Source organism: Salvelinus sp. IW2-2015, linkage group LG19 (assembly GCF_002910315.2).
Source record: "Salvelinus sp. IW2-2015 linkage group LG19, ASM291031v2, whole genome shotgun sequence".
NCBI lineage: Eukaryota > Metazoa > Chordata > Actinopteri > Salmoniformes > Salmonidae > Salvelinus > Salvelinus sp. IW2-2015.
In genome coordinates, this window is record NC_036859.1 from 27,785,176 (window position 1) to 27,798,982 (window position 13,807).

The 13,807-nt window shown below is 43.2% G+C and overlaps 1 protein-coding gene across 1 annotated transcript in view; it reads left to right on the forward strand.

Annotated features, from left to right (window-relative positions):
* Nucleotides 1-10,992, forward strand: part of LOC111979157 (ras-related protein Rab-2A) — a 22,771-nt gene extending 11,779 nt beyond the window's left edge. Inside the window, exons 4-8 of the mRNA XM_024009494.2 lie at nucleotides 7,518-7,600; nucleotides 7,980-8,072; nucleotides 8,507-8,618; nucleotides 9,653-9,721; nucleotides 10,854-10,992. Coding sequence (XP_023865262.1) covers nucleotides 7,518-7,600; nucleotides 7,980-8,072; nucleotides 8,507-8,618; nucleotides 9,653-9,721; nucleotides 10,854-10,949 — 453 coding nt within the window. The 3' untranslated portion in view covers nucleotides 10,950-10,992. The remainder of the gene's footprint in view (nucleotides 1-7,517; nucleotides 7,601-7,979; nucleotides 8,073-8,506; nucleotides 8,619-9,652; nucleotides 9,722-10,853) is intronic.
* The last annotated feature ends 2,815 nt before the right edge of the window (nucleotides 10,993-13,807 follow it).

The window sequence follows — 13,807 nt, forward strand, 5'->3', positions numbered from 1 at the left end:
ATCCTTACATTTAACTAGTCCAACGCTTTAACCACCTGCTTTACATTGCACTCCACGAGGAGCCTGCCTGTTACGCGAATGCAGTAAGAAGCCAAGGTAAGTTGCTAGCTAGCATTAAAAACGTATCTTATAAAAAACAATCATTCATAATCACTAGTTAACTACACATGGCTGATGATATTACTAGTTTATCTAGCGTGTCCTGCGTTGCATATAATCGATGCTGTGCGCATTCGCGAAAAAGGACTGTCGTTGCTCCAACGTGTACCTAACCATAAACATCAATGCCTTTCTTAAAATCAATAGACAAGTACATATTTTTAAACCTGCATATTTAGTTAATATTGCCTGCTAACATGAATTTTTTAACTAGGGAAATGGTGTCACTCTCTTGCAACAGAGTCAGGGTATATGCAGCGAGTTGGGCCGCCTGGCTCGTTGCGAACTGTGTGAAGACTATTTCTTCCTAACAAAGACAGCCAACTTCGCCAAACGGGGATGATTTAACAAAAGCGCATTTGCGAAAAAAGCCAATCGTTGCACGACTGTACCTAACCATAAACATCAATGCCTTTCTTAAAATCAATACACAGAAGTATATATTTTTAAACCTGCATATTTAGCTAAAAGAAATCCAGGTTAGCAGGCAATATTAACCAGGTGAAATTGCGTCACTTCTCTTGCGTTAATAGCGTTTCAAACGTCACTCGCCCTGAGACTTGGAGTGGTTGTTCCCCTTGCTCTGCAGGGGTGTCGTTCAGCACCTGAACAAGCAGTTAACCCACCGTTCCTAGGCCGTCATTGAAAATAAGAATGTGTTCTTAACTGACTTACCTAGTTAAATAAAGGTGTAAAAAAAACGGCCAAATCGGTGTCCAAAAATACCGATTTCCGATTGTTATGAAAACTTGAAATCGGCCCTAATTAATCGGCCATTCCGATTAATCGGTCRACCTCTAGTTTCAAACAATCACTGCCTCAAGCTCACGTTGCAAAGTGGTGGTGACGCACTGATAGCCTGCATACTGTTGACTATAGCCTATGCACTCAAATAACAAATTGGAGGCTCGCTTTAATTACCGATTGAGAAATAAAAATAGTAGCTCTGTTTAATCGTGGCCGTCAAAACAGTTTAACATGCGATTGCATTTTAGAATTGTTATTTGTTGCTTAATGCCTGGGCTTACAAAAGCACGTTTCAGTCCAGTACCAGCTCTTTGAGCAGCTGCTCTAGTGCTGTCTGATGGGTGATACAGCGCAGTGTTCAACACCATAGTGTCCTCCAAGCTCATCACTAAGCTAAGGACCCTGAGTCTGAAAACCTCCCTCTGCAACTKAATCCTGGACTTCCTGACAGACCKTCCCCAGGTGGTGTGGGTAGGCAACAACACAGCCGCCACGCTGGCACTCAACATGGGCCCCTTGGGGGTGCGTGCTTAGTACCCTCCTGTACTCCCTCTTCAMCCACGACTGCGTTGCCACGCACGACTCCAACACCGTTAAGTTTGCTGATGACACGACGGTGGTATGCCTGATCACCGACGACGATGAGACAACAACCTCTCCCTTAACGTCAGCAAGGAGCTGATCGTGGACTACAGAAAAAGGAGGGCCGAGCACACTCCCATTCACATTGACAGGGCTGTAGTGGAGCTGGTCGAGGTCTTCAAGTTCCTCGGTGTCCACATCACTTAGTATCTATCATGGTCCGCACACACCAACACAGTCATGAAAAGGGTAGGATAATTACTCTTCCCCCTCAGGAGCTGAAAAKATTTGGTATGGAGCCTCAGATACTCAGTTCTACAGCTGCACCATTTGAGAGCATCTTGACTGGCTCCATGACTGCTTGGTATGGCAATTACTGCCATCCGACCCTAAGGCGCTGCAGAGGGTAGTGAGTACGGCCCATTGGGGCCGAGCTCCCTTCCTTCCAGGACCTCTGACACAGCCTGGTATAGAGGAAGGCCTTAAAATTGTCAGACTCCAGCCACCCAAGTCATAGATTATTCTCTCTGCTACCGCACGGCAAGCGGTACCATGCACCAAGTCTGGAACCAAAAGGACCCTGAACAGCTTCTACCCCCAAGTCATAAGACTGTTAAATAGTTAGTCCGGGTAGCTATTGGTTAACTATTTAACTATCTGCATTGATCGTTTTTGCACTAACTTTTTGGGACTCATCACATACACTGCTGCTACAGTTTCTGTCCTGTTGCCTAGTCACTTTATTCCTAGTTATATGTACATACAGTGGGGCAAAAAAGTATTTAGTCATCACCAATTGTGCAAGTTCTCCCACTGCAGGATTTGAGTCCCTGGCGGCGTAGTGTGTTACTGATGGTAGGCTTTGTTACTTTGGTCCAGCTCTCTGCAGGTCATTCACTAGGTCCCCCCGTGTGGTTCTGGGATTTTTGCTCACCGTTCTTGTGATCATTTTGACCCCACGGGGTGAGATCCTGCGTGGAGCCCCAGATCGAGGGAGATTATCAGTGGTCTTTTATGTCTTCCATTTCCTAATAATTGCTCCCACAGTTGATTTCTTCAAACCAAGCTGCTTACCTATTGCAGATTCAGTCTTCCCAGCCTGGTGCAGGTCTACAATTTTGTTTCTGGTGTCCTTTGACAGCTCTTTGGTCTTGGCCATAGTGGAGTTTGGAGTGTGACTGTTTGAGGTTGTGGACAGGTGTCTTTTATACTATAACAAGTTCAAACAGGTGCCATTAATACAGGTAACGAGTGGAGGACAGAGGAGCCTCTTAAAGAAGAAGTTACAGGTCTGTGAGAGCCAGAAATCTTGCTTGTTTGTAGGTGACCAAATACTTATTTTCCACCATAGTTTGCAAATAAATTCATTAAAAATCCTACAATGTGATTTTCTGATTTTTTTTCTCATTTTGTCTGTCATGTCGAAGTGTACCTATGATGAAAATTACAGGCCTCTCTCATCTTTTTAAGTGGGAGAACTTGCACAATTGGTGGCTGACTAAATACTTTTTTGCCCCACTGTACCTACCTCAATTATCTCGTACCTCTGCACATCAACTCAGGAATGGTACCCCGTGTATAAAGCCATGTTATCGTTACTTATTGTGAACTTTTATTATTACGTGTTACTTTTCTATTGTCTTTTCTCTGCATTGTTGAGAAGACATGTAACAATTTCACTGCAAGTCTGCACCTCTTGTTTACGAAGCATGTGACAAATAAATTGGAGTTTGATTTGATAGGCTATTCCGCTTCTCAAACTAGGCTCTATATGCTGTGCGCATGTCATAAATAAGATGCATGACGGCTAACACACACCGCAATTTTTAATTACACTAAATTATGCAAATTAACCTATAGACTGATAAGCATGACCAGTCAAATGTGTTTTCGGTGCCTATCCAATTAGCCGTTAACCATTTAACATCCCTAATTAGGAGTGAACATTGAAGTGTTAATTAGGGTTTCTCAGTGTGCCCTACTGTTAATTCTGTGGGATTCCCTGTGCTTTGCTAGGGCCCATTTTTAAAGCTGTTTACATTTTTTGGCCTTATTTTTCTTTTAGAATTTTTCCCAAATTCCATATAATTCCATCCCATTCTGTTTTTCTAAGTTTCTTTTTATTTATTTATTTAGCTCTCAAAATCATACTTAAAAAATATATAGAACATCCAATTTGTAGTTCTTTAAGTCCACAACACTGCTTAAACCACATCATGAGACTTGAGGTCTAGGAAAAAAAAAAAATTTTTTTGGTGTGTGCAAAACAAATTGGCACTGGATTGATAAACTATCATCATATTGTTCTGCCAGGTAGGTGTCGTGTCTTTGGCATCATTAAACTGAACACTTATTTATCAAATAACTCTCTGTAATTATTATTACGCGATTAAACTGATTAATCATGTAACTGTAATTAACTAGGAAGTCGGGGCACCAAGGAAAATATTCAGGTTATAATTTTCCTAATATAACTTTCAGATATTTAATATCTGATCAATTAGTCTTCGAATTAATGAATTATTATTTACCTCATGTTAGTCTCATTCCAAACGTCGTAAATTGTTGGTTATCTGCACGAACCCAGTCTTCACTATGAGTCATCCATACATCAATTGTCTTAAATAATTTATTTACTAAGTCATTCACAGAAATGCATAAACAAACAGTAGAGAGTTACAAGGAAATGATAACGGCGTTTCCCTAGTGGGATAAACCGGTATCGCGGCTTGGTGGACAAAAAGGGAAGTGGGGGTAAACTGAGATGAGAAACCTACAAAGTTGATAATTATAACAATTGAAATGCTAATCCTTTGCACATGAACGCCCACCCCTTCGGGAATAATTGCAATCAATATATATATTTACGCTCAGTGTGTCGTTGGGATCTCTGTTAAAAAGTTTGTTTCTGTTGGAGCGTTTGTCCGCCCTGTCTCTGTCGCGGTTAGAATGRWTAGTTCAGAGTGACATTCATTCATGTCGTTATAGAATAGATGTTTCGGCGGTTGTCGATCTTCGCGTTCAATGATACCGAATTCCTAGCTGCAGACTAGTAATTAATATCAAAGACTTGTTCTTATTCTGTCGGTATCGATAGTCTAAGAGTTTAACCATGTGGTTAAAAGATTCAGCCATCTACTCAAACCTTAGCTTTATGGTCTCCTCTCAAACCTTGTCCCTCTCGTTATCGAGGTAAGCTGGTCTGGTGATAGAAAACCCGGGTGGGGGTTTTATTCGGAAGAGCAGAAAAAGGCTGTCTCATGACGCCAGGTCCTAACTGTGCTCATGGGCGGTCCTCTGATTTAGTTAAACTCCAAAGGGAATTGGAGTTTCCTTCATTAAACAGTCCAAAATCACATTACACAATTCCACAAACAGTATCATCCTCACTCATTCATCTTATACAACAATTAGATGTAAGCCTCATATCTGAGGCTATTGTATAAACAGCGTTATGGTAATGTGGCCGTATTGTCTCCCATGAGTTTCACAAAATTGTACCAAACGGACAAGTTCGTAGCTGGATTCTTCACCGATCTTTTATACCTTCTCCAGAACATAAATGTTGTTCGGACCTCAAGTTCTGTGAGGTGGAAGAAATTCCTTTGTTCTCTCTATGAAAACTCAMTTTCTCTCTATACTGTGGCCATAAGGAGATAATCTCCTCCAGGAATCTACGACCTGAGGTCGCAGCAGCCTGAGTGTAGGAGACAGAGAGGGGGATGGTGCTCGCTGTACCCAAAGAGGGCAATGTCATGAAATGGGTATAGGCTACTTTTGTAGTACATAAAAAAAAAAAGGATCATTTTGGGGAAGCCTTTCCATATCTACCAGAAGAAGCTAATCATTACATCATCACTGACGGTTACATAAATGTAGGCATACGCGTGCACCGGGCACACACAGAGGCATTCCTGTGCCTTTGCAGGAAAATACACTGATGCAGTTTCATGTCGTATGATTAACTTGGGCAAATTTATTAATTTCAAGTTTAATATATTGTTAAATTCCGTTTAAAAGTTTGGATTCCATGATTTCGTGCATTTTCTACTTAACGCAGATTTTATAGAGCCCTACTGACTGTGCTGAGGAAATATGAACACTACAGGATATGGTGATCTTGRTGTTAGTGTAGTATTTATATTGGCCTGTAGGGGGAGACACAGTTCTATAAATAAGAATAGAATCTCAGCAGTAATTCTGATGAATGGTGCAAGGCCTTTTGGCCTTCAGACCGAGCCAGCTGCTGTGTGCTTTCTAGGCCACATGGCAACACAGGTGCATTTTGGTTGATTAAAAGGTAAGCCTGGAATTCAGCAGAAATTGATGCCAAGGGGGATAAGAATGGCAACCTTTGATTGGGCACTTTGGTCATCTAGCTGGCATTTTGAGAAACACTTTCACTTTTATATATTCGAAACACCACTATGAATATACCCTCTCTATTAGAATGATCTGTGGTTTAGCTTACATCCCCAGACCACTACATGTCCACCCTGCCAAGACAGAGTTCAAATCAAACACAGGGCATGTGTACCGTCTGTGTAGCTGTATCGGTGTGTGTGTTCCGGCATGTGTGTGAGCACAGGAGGAGGAGTAGGGAGGTACTGCCTGCCCTGGGAGTGATGTAATAGCMAAAATCTGCATTTCTGGCGTTCCTGTAACCTTTGAGATCCGGCAGATGGCAGGCATAAAGGTGTCATTCATCATTTATTCACAATGGCCTCCATTAGCTCCAACGTTAGCAGCTGCCTCAGGGGGACTGTTGCCACTGACTCACTGACTGGGCCTTATTGAATTCAAATGTGCTGCAGTGCTGGGCTGCCTGGTTCTCACTCACCTGCTGCCAGGCTGGAATTGAGGTAGAACAGCGTAGAGTAAGCCAAGGTACAACGGCTGCTAGCCATTTTATAAGCTGCTGACAATGGCATCTATCGACAGGTCTGATCTGCCTGCCTACTGTTTTAACCCAACACTGAGTGTGGGGGGAGAGGTAGAATGTTGTATWGTGGGCTATAGTGGAACACAATGGKCCCCTTGTTTATGAGGAGTCAGTCAGTCAGTCAGGTATGGGATGCAGAGAAAGAGAGGAGTCTTTTGTACACAGTGACAGAGGTTTGCCTGTGCTCTGCCTCTCTGCACAAGGAAAATCAGGAGGCTTGGCTCTCTGGTTGGGAATATCTATGGTGTTGGGAATGTATATGGATTAGGAGAAAGCTGCTGGAAAGCCTGGACTGGAAGAGAGTAGTAGGCACTAGGCAGGACATGCATGAGTAAAACATGGCTCGGGCCAGGAGTTTTTCAGGACATGGGCTCAGAAGAACCCCTGACCTGTTCACCGGACGTGCTACCTGTCCCAGACCTGCTGTTTTCAACTCTCTAGAGACAGCAGGAGCGGTAGAGATACTCTTAATGAGCTGCTATGAAAAGCCAACTGACATTTACTCCTGATGTACTGACTTGCTGCACCCTCAACAACTACTGTGATTATTATTGTTTGACCATGCTGGTCATTTATGAACATTTGAACATCTTGGCCATGTTCTGTTATAATCTCTACCCGGCACAGCCAGAAGAGGACTGGCCACCCCTCATAGCCTGGTTCCCTCTCTAGGTTTCTTCCTAGGTTTTGCCCTTTCTCGGGAGATTTTCCTAGCCACCGTGCTTCTACACCTGCATTGCTTGCTGTTTGGGGTTTTAGGCTGGGTTTCTGTACAGCACTTTGAGATATCAGCTGATGTAAGAAGGGCTATATAAATAMATTTGATTTGATTTGACCCTAGTAACACAGTACATCTGTGTTGGTATTTTGTCCAACACACCCTTGAGCATTGAAGTAAGACTCCTTTAAGAGTAGTTGCTTTGTTCAGCTTACTACTACTACTTTGAAGTACTGCTGGCTATTGTTTGTACACTTTCTATGGGTTACTATGCTTCTGTGCTGAACTTTGTACACACACAGACGCTCTGTTAAAGCAAAGACAAAGTCTGTTTGTCTTTGGCACTAATTGTGTGTGTGTGTGTGTCAGGCCGGCCAAGAGTCCTTCCGCTCCATCACCCGGTCTTACTACAGAGGGGCAGCTGGCGCCCTGCTCGTGTATGACATCACAAGGTCAGTCTGGCGGCCATTTTCTCCCCAGGCCTTATCTATGTAAATACTTTGGCCACTAAGTCTACCCTAGGATTTAGGTATTGCTCTTGACAAATGTAAAATATATATATTAGTTTGTTTAGGAGGAAAGGAAATGTTGTTTTCTTATCCAGTTCATTCAGTTTAACAATAGTTGGAGCCACTGAGATTTGTTTGTATAATACATTTTGGATGTAATTTAATCTCCCACACCAATGCCCTTATTTTGCTCATGTGGGTCAACTGTTGTTACAAAGGGACCTACATTCACCTAATGAAGGACATGATAATGCATTAGTTTACTAGGAAAGGAAAATGTATTGTTCTTATGTTAAGTGTTGCTCAACTGTTTTTGTTTTAGAAGGGACACCTTCAACCACTTGACAACCTGGTTAGAGGACGCTCGCCAACATTCCAACTCCAACATGGTCATCATGCTCATTGGGAACAAGAGGTCAGATTCATCTCCCTGTCACTCATGGTTACCAAACAACCTAGTCATGGTTGTCATGGCTACTAAACAGGCTATGCCTCGGGTCTGAAATGGCATCCTTTCTTCATTTTGTCTTTGTCCATACTTATCTGAAAGCGTGGGTTATGTCAAGTCTAAATGGTGGATGCTTTGTGTTCTTTGCTTTCAAATGAAGGAAAGGAAAAAGTGTGAGCAAGCCATTTTTGACAATTGAGATACACCCACCCAGTTCACAGCCCTGCTCCCTGTGTGCTCGTGTACTCTAGTTAATGACATATCTCCTAACTGGAAAACATAACAGAATGAATTAACAGATCATTTGCAATAAAACACAGAGACACACAAGACCATACYAGCATAACAGGTCTATGGTAATGTGTGTGAAATACTGAATGTGTGTGGCGTTTTCTCCATAGTGACCTGGAGTCCAGGAGAGAGGTGAAGAAGGAGGAGGGAGAGGCCTTCGCCAGAGAGCACGGCCTTATCTTCATGGAGACCTCCGCCAAGACYGCATCCAACGTAGAAGAGGTACCTCCTGCTCACACTGTATTGTGTGTGTGTGTGTGCATTTGTTTGTTTGTGAACATTTTCTCACATTGACACGTTCACCTATTAATATACCCACCTCTCTTGCTCAAACACTCCAACGCACACATACACATCTGTTCTTCAGTGTGCTGGGTAGCCAGGCTCTGAGGATTTAAGGCAGGGGGAGACTGGTTTATATAACCCCTCCCCCCAGCAGAAACCCCTGATATGATTAATTTGTCTCATTAGTGTCCCCTGAATCCTCCCGATACCTCTCCTCCTCTATCTCCATCCGTCCCCCTCTCCCTCACAGTGACGTGTACATCGCCTACATTCATAGCCTCCCCTCTGCTCTCCTGTCCTAAGTGACAGCCGAATGCCAATCAGGCTCCCGTGCTACTACCGTATGCACTATATGGAGAGTAATGTGTTGAGGCTAATGCTGGGTCTCTGGGTTATGCCCTGGGACTCCATGGTCAGGTGGGGGAGCTCTGCCTCAGGCTGAGGGAAACCCATCTGTTGCTGTTAAACATGTTCATGTGTGAAGAGACAGGGAGGTTAGAGGGGACCAGATCAGGCCGGAGCCTCCTGAGCTAAACTGAGGTGGACATTTGTTTTCAAATTCTAAAGTAGGCCTCCCTCTGTGGTAAAAAGCTGAATTACAGGCAGTATTTACTATAGATGGGCACCCTGGACTAGTCTCGCTTTTGAGGTGTACATAAGGTAATGATTATATAAGGCCTACCATGCTGTACATTCAGGCTAAAACTAAGGCTCTGTTTATACGTGTGCTTGTGTCGTTTGTACAGCGGAGCGCTGTAGATGTATTTTCTGTGGCAACAAGCCAGAGGCTAAACTCCTGTAAATCCCACTCTTTTTAGAACTTATTCAGTTAACGAGAACCACATATATGGTTTGACTGGTCCAAGGCTTGATATCTTGCAGGGGAGTTTATCAGTTATTACAACGGTCACGTCTAGATGTTGTGGATTTCAGCTCTGATCCTATACTAACTAGGCACTCTCTCTTTTCAGGCATTCATCAACACAGCGAAGGAGATCTACGAGAAGATCCAGGAGGGTGTCTTCGACATCAACAATGAGGTCATTTGACATGGGAGAGACACATTTGGTGTCCATTTTGTACACCGCAGCTTTGACTAAGACCATCTTCTTGACATGGCTTGACTTCTGAGTTTTAAGTCATCAACTGAGATATGGCCAAGTGGTCAAATGCCCTTGCTCCCTTCGTAGTGCCCTAAGCCCACGTCATAAACAGAGTGAAGAGGATAAAACCTTGACAGAGCAGACGTTGGATACATCCTATTGGAAAAAAGGCCAATTTGAAGGCCAGAAAGACATTGTGTTAGCTTACGCTTTTACATAGTCACATGCTCCTAGGAGACACTGCACCCATATTCATATTTTCGAGGCAGCCCCTCCACATCAGCTTATTTGTAGCGGCCCATACCCCATCTCTCTCCTCTAAAGGAAGTCTGCAGAGCCAAGCAAAACTTCCACTGTTTTTCCCTTCTCCCCTCCCTCTCTCCTTCCCTCTCTCCGCTAGCCCTGGCTGCTGGCCAGCGCATAAATTCCTCACATCCCACAAGGTTACAGCCAGCGTGAAGGAGGCGAGCCCCTGAGCAGCCATTGGGTATGCTTTCTTTGAGAGGTAGTAAAGGGTAAAAAAATAAGGGGGAGAGGGAGGGAAAAAGTGAGGCCAGGCACACGGTCCAAACCGCATCAGCTGACTGACGTAGGGGGAAGCCCTGGTCAGAATTCCCGTCGCTTGCTGGCAGGCGTCGTGAGAACCCCCCCCCCCTTCTCCACCCTCCTCCTCTTCCCTGAACACTATAAATGTGATTTAGAACGATTCAGAGTTTACTTAATAGCTACTACTGCTTAAAGCCACAGCAGCACAGGCTCACAGTGGAGTGATGCCTTTTAGCCACTCTGCGTTCTCTTCAGCCACTAAAGGGCTGGAGAGATGAAAGTGGGGCAATTGATGAAAGTGCCACTTGCTGGTGTGTGTGGGAGAGATGCTTACGAAAGAGTGTGCATGTGACTGTGAGCCAAAGATAATTTGTCACCATTGATATTTGTTGTTCTATCCATTTCATCCACCCCAGAAAAACACAAACACTCAAACTCTAAATCGTCGAACCACACCTGACCATCATCACGTTCCATTTTCCTGACTAACCGGTTGCATTGTGTTGTGGTTTTATCTCGGCAGGCTAACGGCATTAAGATTGGGCCCCAGCACGCTGCCACCAACTCCACACTCTCCGGTAGCCAGGGGGGCCAACAGGCTGGCGGGGGATGCTGCTGAACACCCTGCCCCTCTGTCTCATAACCCCTCCCCCAACCACCCATCCTGCCCCTCGCGTTTCTTCTGGACTGGTCGGGCTCACTAACATTTTCTTAACCCCTCCCTCCACACAGCCTTGCCACAGGAGAGTCTAATTGTATACTCCATGACTGTCAGTCAAAATATACCAAGCAAAACACGTTAAAGTACCCCCGGTCCTGGGGCAAAAATGCTTGTCCTGCATCGGAGCATTGGAGCCTGTCTGGGTTGTAGAATGGTAGGGTTTACTGTTACTATTGTGGCAAAACAGGCAGGATGCTTTAGGATAGGGTCTCATATCTATCTGTACATTCAAACAGCAGATGCTTTAGGATAGGGTCTCATATCTATCTGTACATCAAACAGGCAGGATGCTTTAGGATAGGGTCTCATATCTATCTGTACATCAAACAGGCAGGATGCTTTAGGATAGGGTCTCATATCTATTCGTACATCAAACAGGCAGGATGCTTTAGGATAGGACTCCTATCTATCTGTACATCAAACAGGCAGGATGCTTTAGGATAGGGTCTCATATCTATCGTACATCAAACAGGCAGGATGCTTTAGGATAGGGACTCCTATCTATCTGTACATCAAACAGGCAGGATGCTTTAGGATAGGGACTCCTATCTATCTGTACATCAAACAGGCAGGATGCTTTAGGATAGGGACTCCTATCTATCTGTTACATCAAACAGGAGGATGCTTTAGGATAGGGACTTATCTATCTGTTACATCAAACAGGCAGGATGCTTTAGGATAGGGACTCATATCTATCTGTACATCAAACAGGCAGGATGCTTTAGGATAGGGACTCCTATCTATCTGTACATCTGTGAGCCAGTTGTGGATCATGTCTTTCTTTTTGGGACGTTTTGACTTAAAGCTGAATTGTATCGAACACTACAAGCTTGGTCATCAATTAGTATTTTAATTGGTTTCATGTGGGAGAAAGAAAGCTTTGGGAACGTGTGGTGAACACAGAAGTTTGAAATAAAAGAGAAAAAGAAACGTAGAGTTGTGTCGAGCAGCGGCCATGTCTGAAGTGAAGAAGCTAAAAGGAGAAAAAACAGGGCTGTTTTAATTCTGTATTTATCACTCACATTCTGTATATATATATAGTAATCCTTTCTTGCTTTGGTGTATGTTGACCGAGCTAGAATTCTTTGAATTTCCTGAAAATCTATACTGTACGAATAGAGCTTGAAACTGCAACAGTATTGCTAAAAAACCTACTTTGACACCATTTTAAGATTTTACTTTTAGTTTGTCCTGCCATCTGCCATCCCCCTCCCCTCGCTATCTCTCTGTGCCCTAGATCTGCTATGACTGTGTATAGAAACTTTGGCTCAATATTCTGCATCTTATCTATTTTAATGCCAAAATGTTGTGTTTACCTGTGTTCAATAACCACAAACCCCAGAATTTGATCACTTCTACTCTGGAAAGGGATTTCAGCTGTTTGCCTTAACGAAAAGATTGGGACAGCAGAAAAACAATAGAAAAATATAATCAGGTTGCGAAGGAATCATTCCACTAACTACATATGCATAGTCTTATACATGCACAGCACATACACAGCAATGTTTTTTACATTCAAACACGCGTTGCATACATTCAGACATGCATACTCTAAATCACTGGTTCTCAATCCTGGTCCTGTGGACCCAAAGGGGTGCACATTTTTATTTTTGCACTACACACCTGACTCTAATCATCGAAGCCTGATGATGAGTTGATCATTTGACTCAGGTGTGCAGTGCTATGGCAAAAACAAAACTGTACACTCCTTTGGATCACCAGGACCAGGATTGAGAACCCTTGCTCTAAATGTGTGTGTATGTATACACGTATATTAAGAAAGTACATGTCTTCCTAAATGCATACATGTGTACCTACATGCGCACACACGATTGTCTATTTATACATACAAGTCTGCATATCTGCGTGCATACGTAGATGCATACATATTTTCTCTTCAGGATTTTGTTTTCCAAGCAGTCCGCTGTGGAGCATCAGTGCAGAGCAGCGTTTTCCTGTAGGTGTGTGAGTGGCTGTGTAAAGCCTTGCTTTCTTTGGCAGTGCGTTCTGTTAGTAGATATTATGGTGAACATCGCGTCAGTTGTAAGAGCGGCGCGGGAAAAGCCGAACCTGGAGTGTCTGTGACCCCCCCCGACGTTTGCTGTGTTAGCATTTTTTTATTTTTAAGAAAAACCATCACAAATAATAAAAAATTATAAACTGAAATATAAATTTATGTAGAAGAAATGTGCAATGTTTAAACTTACATTTTGTAATTTCCTTTTTAGAGTTAATGTTTGGCATTTTGCATCTCCCTATAGTACTTTTCTGAGTGTCTGTGTTGGTATATGAATGAAACAATTATATATGGATCCATACTGTATTGTATCTCTTGATTTATCAATTTATAAAGTGAAGCATGTGTGTCCTCAGAGCTGCCTGGAGTTTTGGAATTCCTGTAAGATCATGCAGCATCCTCGTAACCCAAAGGGGTGAACCTTTTGGTTTTTCTTCATGGCACACTACACAGCTGATTCAAATGATCAAAGCTTGATTATTTGAATCAGCGGTGTAGTTTTATGGCAAAAAAACGAAATGTGCACCCCTTGGGGTCCCCAGGACTGAGTTTGGGAAACACTTTCATACAGGCTTGGTTCTCAAATGATCACTGCACCCTTTCCATGTATTTATCAWAGTCCAAAATGTGTACCCCTACACACAGCAGTGTTCTAGAATATTGGACTGTTGGCTTTCATACTTTCTGATTATTTCAGCATGGCTCAAGCAATTTCTTCAACTGTCAACACATTCAAATG